Source organism: Nilaparvata lugens, unplaced genomic scaffold (assembly GCF_014356525.2).
Source record: "Nilaparvata lugens isolate BPH unplaced genomic scaffold, ASM1435652v1 scaffold5928, whole genome shotgun sequence".
Classification (NCBI taxonomy): Eukaryota; Metazoa; Arthropoda; class Insecta; order Hemiptera; family Delphacidae; genus Nilaparvata; species Nilaparvata lugens.
The window spans coordinates 1-12841 of record NW_024091700.1 but is presented as its reverse complement, the minus strand read 5'-3'; the positions used below and the strand labels follow the sequence as shown (position 1 = coordinate 12841).

At 29.6% G+C, this 12841-nt stretch overlaps 1 protein-coding gene across 1 annotated transcript; it reads left to right on the top strand.

Moving 5' to 3' along the window:
- The first annotated feature begins 414 nt into the window (after positions 1-414).
- Positions 415-10201, top strand: LOC120356136 (long-chain-fatty-acid--CoA ligase ACSBG2-like). Its single transcript, XM_039444984.1, has 5 exons — positions 415-566; positions 1941-1990; positions 5569-5630; positions 7210-7408; positions 9924-10201. Exons 1-5 carry the CDS (start codon positions 459-461, stop codon positions 10126-10128), a joined length of 624 nt encoding a protein of 207 aa, XP_039300918.1. The 5' UTR covers positions 415-458; the 3' UTR covers positions 10129-10201.
- The last annotated feature ends 2640 nt before the right edge of the window (positions 10202-12841 follow it).

The window sequence follows — 12841 nt, the reverse complement described above, 5'->3', positions numbered from 1 at the left end:
CTATGATACAGGTTTATTGATGTAATATTTACTGTTCATTTTTGTTTAAAATAATCAATTATATTTTATTAAGCAAGACTGTTTGTTTTTCAATTATTTCATAATGAATTTTAAAGAAATATTTTGTTAATTACCGTAATTATCTTCTACATTGTTAAAAACGATCTGGCAACAGAGGAAAACGAGAAAGATATAGATAGCTCTTTCTGCTTTGTTGAATGATAGACAAGAATAGCTATACCATTGCTAATCAAACACTGCCATTAGAACGTGGACCTCACTATAGTCCCTATGTTGAGAGACCAATGAATAATATTAACCAAACTATAATAAAATCCATTTATATGCCATAAAAAAATCAATTACAGATCATGAAAAAAAAATTGTATCTTCACATTTATTGCCTGTTTGATGAACTACCAATTTGATTTGTAATACTTTTTATTGCAGCCCATAAAATGACAGAAGAAACAGAGGTAGCTAATGGATATGCAAATGAGCCCGTGCACAAGTCTAAATCACCCAAGGAATCGTCACCCGTTATGTCCAACGGAAATGGCGACGTTGTGAGTAGAAAAATGTCAGATAAAATTAGGGAATAGCTAAACATTATATATGTTTTTATGGAAAAAGCGCATAAAACGAATAGATGAACTTGGAAAGTTGATAAAAGAATAAAAAATATTGAAAATTGAATATAAAAGTTATTGCTAGTAGACAAAATTGTACAGTATTCAGATTCTTAGTGAGGTTCACGTTATAATGGCAGTATTTGATCAACATGGTGCTGCTATCCTAGTCTATCATTCAACAAAGCAGAAATTGTTATCCTTTTCTAGCTCTAAAACGTTGCCAGATCGTTTTTCAACAATGTAGAAATATAGTTAAAAACAAAATATTCAATCTCAATTATGAAAGTAATTATTGAATGATAGGAAAATATATTTTCCTGACGAATAAAATATAAGCTAATGATTACTATTATTTAATTCTAGTGATCATTATTTTACATTTAAATTTTAAATGGATTAATTACTCAAACTACTAACATTCAACAGTTCAACACTATTCAAGTTAGAATAAAATGAAAATAAAGAAGTTAGTATGTTTTCAATATAAATTGCAGATTATTCAATACTACTAGCATAATGTACTCAGTAGCAAGAATTACTGAAAAGTTTTTATCCAAGTAAAAAGTGTGGGTTTTGTCGTTTTACAACCTAAACAACTTAATCAGTTTTCTTGAACCTTGATTAAAATATGCAAAATTTCTTTAGTCACAGTCTGTTCTTGTACTTCAATTGAAATAAGAGATTGAAGCGTTTTAAATGAAGTGGAGGCTCTATAATTACCCTATTTGATTCAAGTTTGAAATGTTAATCAATGAAAAAACAACTTACATTAAACTCAAAATGGTAGTGAGAAGCAAAATGAACATTTTCTAACAAAATTAATCTGATATTTCAGTGCCTTATTCCAAAAAATATAAACGTCATCATCGATTAAAAAAGAAGGTTGCACAGAAAATTGGAAATGAAAAACCTGAGATTGACATAAGAAAAATAGAGCTTTGTCATCTAGGATGTCTTGAAATCAATTGAGTCAGTTCCTTTATGAATTTTGTAAAAATCAACTTGGTCATTTCAGAATTTCTGAAAATCATTCAGGATTTGTTTAAATATTTGTTTGTAGTTTTCTAAAAAAAATTATTTTGTAAAAATTATTTTATATTTAATAGAGCCGGTTGCTCAATTTCATTCATCACAGTTGAAACGTTTTAAATGAACTGTCTTATCTAATTATTATAGTCTACTATGGAGCATTTAATTTGTCGTTAATGTTACTTTATTTATTTCTTCATACATGCTCAGAATCTAGTCAATGATTGAATCAACCCAAAACTGAAATTTTATAATAATAATGAATTATTATTTTTCCAGCCCGCAAGTAATGAATCGAAAATGAAGCCTTCAGTCACTGTTAATCAAAGGTATTGCAAATAATTATTTATTTCTTAGTTTAACTTCAACTTTTCTAAACCATTTTTACTATAAATTAATCTCTGTTATTTCTACTTTTCTAAATTCTGCTTTATCTGATCCCATCTTTTAATAGTTTGATTTGTATTCATCTCTGCTTTTAGAAGTACAGTGTATCAAAATTCCTTTTTTATGTTTTAGTAATTATGCTGAATTTTGTATCAAAAGCATCCATTTTCTAATTTTTAGTTTTTATGCTCAGGCTACATTCTCCTTCTGTACTCTTATGATGATTTCATTTCTAAAACTTTATTTTCTCAAAGATAGTCTTTCGGGTATTATTATCAACTCACTCTTTACCCACGGCATGAATTGAAATGGCTCAAAAAACTGAACTTGACACAATGAAATTAGAAAAACATTAAAATAAAATTTATTAATGCATTAAAAGACAAGACTTTAAGGACAAGAATATACATATTCTTGGAGACAAAGAAAAATCCATAGAGGTAGGATTTTCTTCCTACCTTTCTGCAAAACATTGAAAAAATAAATATAAAATATAATGTATTTTTTTTATTAAAATTAAGCCATACCTTTACAACCAACAGCTGATAACTCCTTCAATATTTATCAGTAAAATGTAATTTGTACGTTCAGCTATTATACAAACTAAATTTTCTTGTTTTAATTTTTAAATTATCCAAATTATACAGTGTAGTTCCAGTTTTTAAATTAACTTTAATCCAAGTGCGCGTATTTTTTTGAGTTTTCTATTTAAATTGTATATAAAATTATAAAATAAATGATAAATGTTAGAAACATAAATCGTACATAACCATAACCATGATAATACCTTTCGAAATTTTTTTATTTAATGAAACATCATGAAATATGCTGGAATTTTTATGAGAACAGTAAAATGGCATATAATAAGAGACAGTTTACAAGACACTACAGTAACGGTCAATTAGATGTAGTGAAGTATAATTTCTGTGTAAACAGACTTAAGTGTTGCTCTGTGAAATTATCCAGTAAACAGTCTCCAAATTTGGTGAAATTTCTAAATGTGTCAAAATGTTTGGCTCAAATGTATAATGTGACAAGAAGATTATCAACAGAATGGTAAAGTTGTCAACCTGATTAATTCTGTGAATTTATAAAAAAATAAACAGTTTTTTTATTGAATGAAAAAGACTAAGAAATTGTCAAAAAACAGATTTATTGATACTTAGAAAGACCGGTTTCAGTTATTACACCATTGTCAATCTCTAATAAACTAAAACTAAATACAAGAGCAGCAGAATTTATAGTAATGGGTAAGTACTGTTATTGGTCAAGGGCATGAACGCCTGCCATTGGCCCAGCTAGACAGTCTCCTCCCACTTTTAGTTTATCAGAGATTGACAATGGTGTAATAACCGAATCCGGTCTTTCTAAGTATCAATAAATATGTGGTTTTTGACAATTTCTTAGTCTTTTTCATTCAATATGAATAATGACCACAATATCAACTTCTCAACTACACAAAAATTATTTTTTATCATCGACGGTTATATTAGTAAAGTATTACAGTAGCTAGGAGATGTGGCTGTTAATTATTAATAGACAAGTGAATTCAAGTAATTAGTTTTTGTTTTGGAAGATGACTTAGCTGTAGTAGAAATTTTTAATTAGAATTAGACTTTATTATAGAAATATCAGTGTCTTGTTCATCTTAACTAGATCCATTAATAATGAACAATCAAATAACAATATTAATGTATATTACAAAAATATATAGAACAATATGATTGTGTAAATAACAAAAAATATAATTCCTCAAATATTCAGGATAGATCCCTAATGTCTTTAAATAATTTTTAATTTAGAGAAAACATTTTTTCTAGTTTTATGCATTTAAACAATTAAGTTAATAATACACCTCTTAGGTCTAATGAATTTTTCTGTGAATTGAGCAAGATAATACTAATGTATAGTTTTAATCTTAATATAATTGTCTTAATATTTGTCTAATATATTACTATGTTGAATTTATATATCTGCCTCCCTAGATATTCCTATTTTTTCTTCACTCCAAATTGGACAATTTTTCACTATCATTGACATACATGCATGCATGCAATGTTTGCATCAATTTTCCATCCAATTTATTGAGAATTTGAACCCTGCTGGCATTTCTTTGTGAAACTCTAACAAACACTTATCTCTATTGAAGCACCTCGACCTTTAACGTTCAATACCTTTTGAAGTGTTTCTATTCATGCCCAAAATTGGTTTCTTTTAATACTTCCATCAATTTCCGCCCTTTTTCAATAATGCACAGCGCTGCAGTCTGGTGGGCATAACCCGAACTTCTGGTCGCCATGGTAACCAACCTGTGTGATTTTTGACAACTTCAGTGTTGTCAAAAGTATTGTCAGTTTGACTAGAACTGTTGATTGCAACTGTTGTCAAGTATGCTGAGAATAACTTAGTTTGTTGTACTTTGTGAAATACTGAAGTGATCCAATAGTGGGGAATTGAGACCTATTAAAATTTACTAATTTAATCTGTACTGTATTTGAAATTGAACCAAGTAATTTTTATTAATGTTGAAAACTCAATAAACCCAGTTATAGAATCCTTAAGTTAAAAAAAAACAAAACAAAAGTAACACATAGGATAAAAACTTGGTTAGGCCTGGTTATTGGACAGTGTTTTATTTTTAATTTTAAATAAAGTTAAAGGCAGTGTTGTAGTGATGTTTTGTTACACCTGTTACTATGTAAAAATGTGAGTATTTATTTTCAATAATCAAATCAATTTTATTTCATCTAAAATATTTCAGATAATAAAATTCATATTCAACTCCTGAATACATAGAGTTCTAAAGAATTTCAGTCTCAATCCAATTAAATAATTTATATTAGTCATTCAAAAGATTTCTGACTAATTACTTTTTGGTTGTAATATATTTCTATCATTGCTTCAACGTCAGGTCTAATAATATATCTTTCTCTCTTTGTCAAATGTTGAGCCTTTCCATGTTTTTTTAGAAAAATTTTCCGTTATTTGTCTACATTTCAAAAAGTACCTAAGTTAGTTTTCATTTTTAAGGTCTTTTTTACCAATAGGTATAAAACCAAATTGAAAGAAATCATTATTAAAAATGTATTTTTCTGTAACGATAATTCTCTTTTTGTTAAAATTAACACCATTCTTTCAAGGATAAACCATTTTTTATTGATGCTTTAGCCTTTATCTATAAGGAAAGTTACCTACTTTCCCTACGAATTTTCATGTCAATTTTTCATCACTGTATACACACATTTGCAACAAGATCTTTATAGTTTTAATCATATTTCCATTAATATTATTTGAAATTTTATTAGCATATAATGTAGTGTTTTTACATTCTTCTAATTGCTGGTGGATTTTTATATTTTATCAAGTGAATCTAGAAGTAACACATTTGGCAGTACGGTCTAAATAGCTTTCTCCACAATTTTTTTTCAAGTATAAATCCTTAATTTATCTATTTGGAAATAATCATTGGAACTATTCTCTTTGTCACGATTTTATAAACCTTTTATTTTTCCTTTTTCAGCTCAAATGATGCTTCAGCCGGCAAGCTAAAAACTATCAACCTGAGTTGCACTGAAAATGAAGGTAAATTATAATTTATTTATCTATAAAATATCTAAAAATATTTAATAGAATCTAGAGCTGAATCTCCATTGGTCAGCAGCTAATGGCCAATCTTACGGCTCATCCTCACTTTATTTTCTGCTGCCCAATGTTTTATTAAACTTCCAGTTTAATAGAGATTGATAATATGATGTAACAACAAACGCTAGTATCAGTGCCTGTATTACAGGACTTTAAAAATAAAAAGTACAATTCTTGTTTCTGTTACTTGAAAAATAGTCCACAATCCTTTTATAATTCTATATTTACAAATCCATGCAATAACGAGTATTTTAACTGAATAATTGATACTTGTAAAATATTTATGGTGCTTTTAACAATAATAAAATGTTATCCAATTCACAGTTCCTGTAAGACAGGCCACATTATCTATAAAACAAATCACTGTAAACACTTATAAAACGTTCCTGTGATACAGGTGTATCGCCTGTAAATGGCTTTACAGTTGAAAACTCTATGTAACTCACGCTTGTTATTTCAACTAATAATACAGGGAAGTTACCTGTAATACAGGTCCTATAAGATTTTTTAAATAGGCCTCTGAAATAGTTTTTCATAAATCAGTGGTTTTGACAATAATATAAAGTCGTTTTTATTCAATATGGTTAACTACCTTAGACATCTGACGTTGTTGCAATCATTGTATTATACAATTTAAACAAAAAAAATTAGTGGAAAAGATTCAGCATGAAAATATCTACAATTTATGTTCAGTAACATTTTCACCTAAGATTGAAAGTAAGCTCGAAATGCAAGAAAATAAGATTATTCAATTGCAAACTGTTGGCAACTGTTGATTCTATTAAATCATTCACTATGAAGAGATAGCAGACTTCGTGTGTCTGCAGCGCTTTAATTGTCCTGCCACCAGCTGTCTCAGATCTTAGAATAGTAGATTTGATATGCGCGGAAACACTAGCGTCAGTTGATCAATTTTCTTAACGGCAAGGAAAGTTGTGTGAGTGCGCCACACCAGATTATTTCGGCAATTCTTCAAAATTTATTATATTTTTAATATGTGAATATTTCCTATTTTAGTAATAAAAATGTGAAATATTTCTCCTATGTTCAGTTTTGAAGCATCTAAATTTGAAAATCTACTTATGAATTTATTTATTTAGCGTTTGTCTGACCGCCATAATTATCTACTTATGAAAATACTTGAGGACTGAAAATTCTGTGTATTGAAGAACTACAGGACTTAACCTATTTCGGACTATATGTTATCTAAATTTGGGAGAGGAATAGCACAAGGTTACCTTACTTTTCCTCTCCCTATCATTTTGATAATGAAAGTATTGTATAAATGAATAAATAATTATTTCCGATTAGCCTACCTCCACAACAATATTCTACTAGATTTTTGATTTTAACATATTCTAAGACTGTTTTTTAGTATGTTCTTCCAACATTTTTGTATTCAATTGTCTGACGTATTTGTGAAGGAGACAAAAACTTGTTCATTCCATAAATAAATAATTTGTAAACTTTATTTAAAATCAGAAAGTTTGTGAACTTTATTTGTGTGTATTGACTTCAGGCCCCACCCAAATCCTGCCCTCCGAAGAGCTGTGGACTTCGGATCCGGCCGGCCGAATCAAGATTAGGGGCAAAGACCTGGAAGAGTGTCCTCCCATCTCGGTGCCAGGTCTACTCAACAGAACGGCCACCAACTACCCTGACAGGATTGCTCTAGCTCTCAAGCAACCCGACGGCAAATACCAAGAGATCACCTACAAGTAAGTTTCACTAAATTCACTAACAACATGAAATGAAATAAAAAATTCTTTATTTAGTGGAGTAAGTCCTCTTTACCACTTAATCGCGAAAACAAGCATCAAAGAAAAAAATCTCTCAAGAGTGAGCCTTTTTCTTATCAAAATTTAAAAAACTGTATAAAAATCACAAGAACTGGAACACAAAAATTACAAATTACTCACCTATGGATAGGCCGATATTAATAGGATTAAAAGTGGAAGAATTGGATTGAGGATGGATTAATTCGTAATATCGGGGCACCGAGTTTCGCTCGTTATTTATTTATTGATAAACTGAACACAATTCTTCAAAATGATTGGGGAAGGACTAACAGGCACAACCCAAAACTGTTTCTTCCCCGAATTTTGATTTATACGCTATAAATAGTCCAAAAAGTAGGTTATGCTCCTTACACTTGAATTCAGGTCTAATTTTCAGTCCAAACATTTGAAAACAGAATAGTTCCAATTTAGATTGACTACAAACCAAATTGAATAACAAAATAACACTCACTAATCACTTAAAACTGTAAAATAATGATTAAATTTGAAAAGTATTATATACTCCGATTTAGAATGATATACCATGGCATGTCAACAAATCAGTTTATTTTGATCAAGTCGATTAAAATTTCTAGATAATTTATTACTCGGGAGATAAGCTGATTGATTATACAGCTGAAGATAATTCTGTCTCTCCCACACAGGCACACGCATCTTCTGTTATCAACAGACGACGAAATTATCATCTGTTTTTCCAAGGATGAATAATTATCATCCTTTTCATGTCCTTCAGTGAGTTTTCCCAGGGATGAGACCTAGTGCAATCGAATTTTTATATCATAAACCTACTATGTTTCAAATTTTGTGAAAATCGTTAGAGCTGTTTTCGAGATCCGTTGAACATAAATAACCATATATATTTTTATACAGAAATTGCTCGCTTAATATAATAGGGTAAGTGGGACAATTTTCATAAAAGCAGAATTTCAGTAAAATGAGTAGGTAGCATATATTATAGTAATAATTGCAGTAGAATCATAGAGCAAAGAAAGCTCATGCTATATTTTCTCTATGGTGAAAATATAATCTTAATGAGTTTTGATGAGACTATTCGCACTCAGCCCGGCCGAATGAGTATTAGAACTCATAGGAATTATAATAATTATGTTCACTGAACCGGTTACTTTCACTGACACTTATATGTGGGAATTCAGCTATATTGGGATTCAGGTTGTGAAGTCGATAGAAATGATGGGAATACAGGGTTTCCTATTCTCAGCTACTACAGCCTTCCAGCCTGATAGCTGTGATTTAAGTTTTAATAAGAACAATATAAAAACTTGTAGTACCCTTTATTATTAAAAACTTGAAAATATTTCAACAACTAGTTTCAAAATTAAAAAAATTTTAACTTGAAAACGACCTATGGTCGAAACTAGTCGTTGAAATATTTTAAAGTTTTTAATTATAAAGTGTACTACAAGTTTTTATTAACTTGTACAAAAGTAGCTCATATAATTGAAGTGATTTTCTGTGATTCAAGTTATATCTGATAATTTATTAGTATATATATTGCTAATTCTTGTTGGTGATCGACTCTATATATAATATTATGAAGGAAGGGATTAGCTTTTACATGTACAGGGTGGGAAATACGTGATGCATAATCTCTTATGAACTGTTATGAACATCTCTTATGCATATCTCTTATAATCTCTAATAGATTAATTTGCAATTTTACATCAAGATTCCGGATTTACCAAGGCTGGTTATAGACCTATTTTCATCTTATTAATCAATTTCAATTTGATAATTGAAACAAATTCAGTCAATTTGTGATTCAAAGTTATTTATTTATTCATGTATTCGTAGATACAATCACAAATCATATAAATATGATTGGGAAGGAATAGCAGGCTTGGCCCAAAACTATTCCATTCCCAAATTTTGACAATAAATAACATGTTCAAAAATAGGTTATGTTCCCACTATAAAACGTTCAAGTTCAATTTTCATCCAAAAATATATATGAGCTTGAAATTTTGAATTTAGAAGGATTAGAACACCAAATTATACTTGAATATTACACTTAATTATCACTGCACATTGAATTAAATTATTGTATAAAATAACATAAAACAATAAAATCCCAACCAAACAGAGCATTCTCCAAGGGACTCCGTAGCTGGAGTCATGAATTAAAGGTTGCAGGTTTGAGATAAGAAAGTGAAAATTTGAGAAAAAGAGATGAGTAATAAATTTCGAAATACGAAACCGCAACAACACTTGTTTTGCGGCAAATTGTTCTGGCGAAATTGTTGCTGAGAAACTGCCTATTTGAAATTTTGTAGACCGTTTCCATTTCTACAAGTTCCCGTAATTCGATCTACAGTATGTTGCTGCGTTAAATCTGTAGTAATGGAAAAGAGGCTTTATGATACCTTTATTGTATACGTATGTCATGTATATTCATATTTTACTGTTTGTTTTTCAGACAATACGAGGAGAATGTGAGAATAGTGGCCAAAGCATTCATCCACTTGGGTCTGGAGCGCTACAGTTCGGTTGGCATCATTGGATTCAATTCGCCCGAATGGTTCTACACAGATTTGGCCGCCATTTATGCCGGGTATAGAAAGAAAATACTAAACATTCTCCTACCAACTAATTTCAAAAAGATTCAAAATCTCTGTTGTTAGTTTTTGTAAACAATTGTCCAGTGTCGTGCAATAGTGTTCTATATATTTTGACAATATATAGATGCTTTTGAAATATTGGTTTCTAATTCTTGATTAGGGAAAAGTTGTTTGAATTGAAATAAATACAATATTATTTCCAAGAAACAAAATAGCTGAACAAAGTTGAACAATTGGTAGAATTTGCACTGAATCTATTGAAATGAAATGAAAATATTTCTTATCAGGCAAGGTTAGGACTTTTTAGTCCTTTCTTTCATTCATTGATATCAATCAAAACAGATTTGGACAAATATATTGACCAAGAGTTGAGAATCGATTTATCATAGAATATCGTTGAATCCATCATATTTATTCAATTCTATTTATAGGCTAGCTATGCAATATACTTTGAATTTTAATACTTATAAATGAAAGTTATTTATTTATTTCTGTATTCAATCATTCAGAATTACACAGCTTATAGAAAAGTACCACAGGATAAATCGCCCAAAATGGTTCCAATACTAATCTATACAACAGTCCAAATGTAGGTAAGTTATATTATGTCACTTTCACATTTTTTAGTTGCACTTAGGGCCGTTTGGACAGTCAAAGCTTTTATACTCGATTTAATCAGCTGATGGCTTGAACTCAAAATGAAACACATTATAAAAAACTAGACTTTATACGGATTTAATCACTACCTCTGTAAACAAAGACGTAGTGCATTCGTGTGACGTCAGCACAGGTAGGGCCCCTACACCAATAAAAATTCATTGATTCCAGCTGATCTATATCAGCTAGCGTCTTTATTGGTGTAGGAGCCCTACCTGTGCTGACGTCACACGAATGCACTACGGCTTTCTTTACGGAGGTAGTGATTGAATCCAGTTTGAAATGAAAATCAGTTTAAACTGTCACTGTGCAAACGGCCCTTAGGAATAGGATCTCTAATTCAGAAGTGATGAAACATAATCTACTTCTCTACTTTTGGGCTGTGCCTGTTGGTCCTTCCCAACCATCCTAATGAATAATTGTGTTTTGTGTAAATAGGTAATAGGTAAATAAATTAATAGATTTCAGTATAATGAAAATGTTGGATGATTGGAAATTCAACGATTTTTAAATATATTTTTCAAAATATTCTAATTACAAGCAGTGACTTGAAGCACAACTGGAGTGAAAAATTGCTGAAATAAATAAAATTTGTTGGAATAATGACAGGCATATCGTGACAAATAAATCACTACATTGGAACTACAATATATAATTGAAGTTTGATCCCAATTTTGGTTATAAATAACCCATCATATCCTAAAGAATAAATGTTTATAACTTTTCCCGTTCCAAGGATTTATTTTCGTTTTTGGAAACTGCATAAAATCTTACTTTTAATTGTTCCCTCTAAAATGTCTTCCTGATCCACTTTGCATATTTATCAAAGCATTCCTGTCTAATTATCGTTTTAAATTAGCAAGAAGTTCGTTGACTGGATTAATTATTTATGACATGAGTTAAAATGGAAGCGAAGTTCCAAATCTGTCTTTTTCAATATTTAACAAAATGAAATGTTCCAATAGATAGAAATGCAGTTAATTATAGTGCATTCGTTCTAGTTGAATATTCCTCATGAGGTTTCATGAAGGTCACTACACGATAAGTTGAATATTTTCCTTTTATTATTACTCACTTTTTAAAAGTTTGATATGAATAGTTTTGCAGCTCAAATGAGTAATTGAGCTGTATAAAATAAATTATGATAGATCTCTTTGTTGGATTTTCTATTATATTCTTTATTTTTTATTGTTTCATACAATAATTACATCATCAAAATGATAGGGAGAGAAAAAATCAGGTAACCTTGTGCTATTCCTCTCCCAAATTTAGATAAGGTTACACATAGTCCGACATAGGTTGCCATGTAGTCTTGTTCACTTCACAAAATTTTCAGTCCTTAACTGATTTCTAAATAACTATTACTGTACTATTTAGCTCTGAGTATTTAATCCATATTTTAATATGTATTACACATTGTCAATCAATTTTTTATTAATAAGCGTCAATGATAGATCTGAAATTCAAACGGCATTAGAAATAGACATTTTTTATTGACATAATATACTTAAACAAATGTATGGTACATCATAATAATATATAACAGAATTTCAAGAACAAAAACACAAAATTCTTCAATATAAAATCAGTTACAAAAACCATTATCAAAATTCATACATCATCAATTTAAAAAATTCAGCCACTGTATAAATGCATCCTGCTGCAGGATAGATTTAACAAAAATTAGTTTTTTAATAATTTATTGCAGATTTTCTAACCAGTCAATGTTTATTGGATCATTAGAAAGTGAATAAACATTAAGTTGAAAATGTACAAGGTCTAGTAGTAGATCGTTATGCAAAAATAGATAGAAACAACTATAAAAGTTATCATGAAAGAGCAGTTTCTCTTTCTTTCAATGAATTATCAGTTTTAAACACAAACTCTTCCTCTTCAAGGTATTCTCAAGAAGATATAGTATGGTCCACGTTATAATGGCAGTGTTTAATTGGCAATGGTATTGCTATCCTTGTCTATCATTCAACAAAGCAGATAGCGCTATCTCTTTCTCGCTTTGCTCTGTTGCCAGATCGTCTTTAATAATGTATAGTTAATAATTAATTAACAAAATATTCATCTTATCATTGAAATTCGTTATGAATTATTGAAAAATATAATT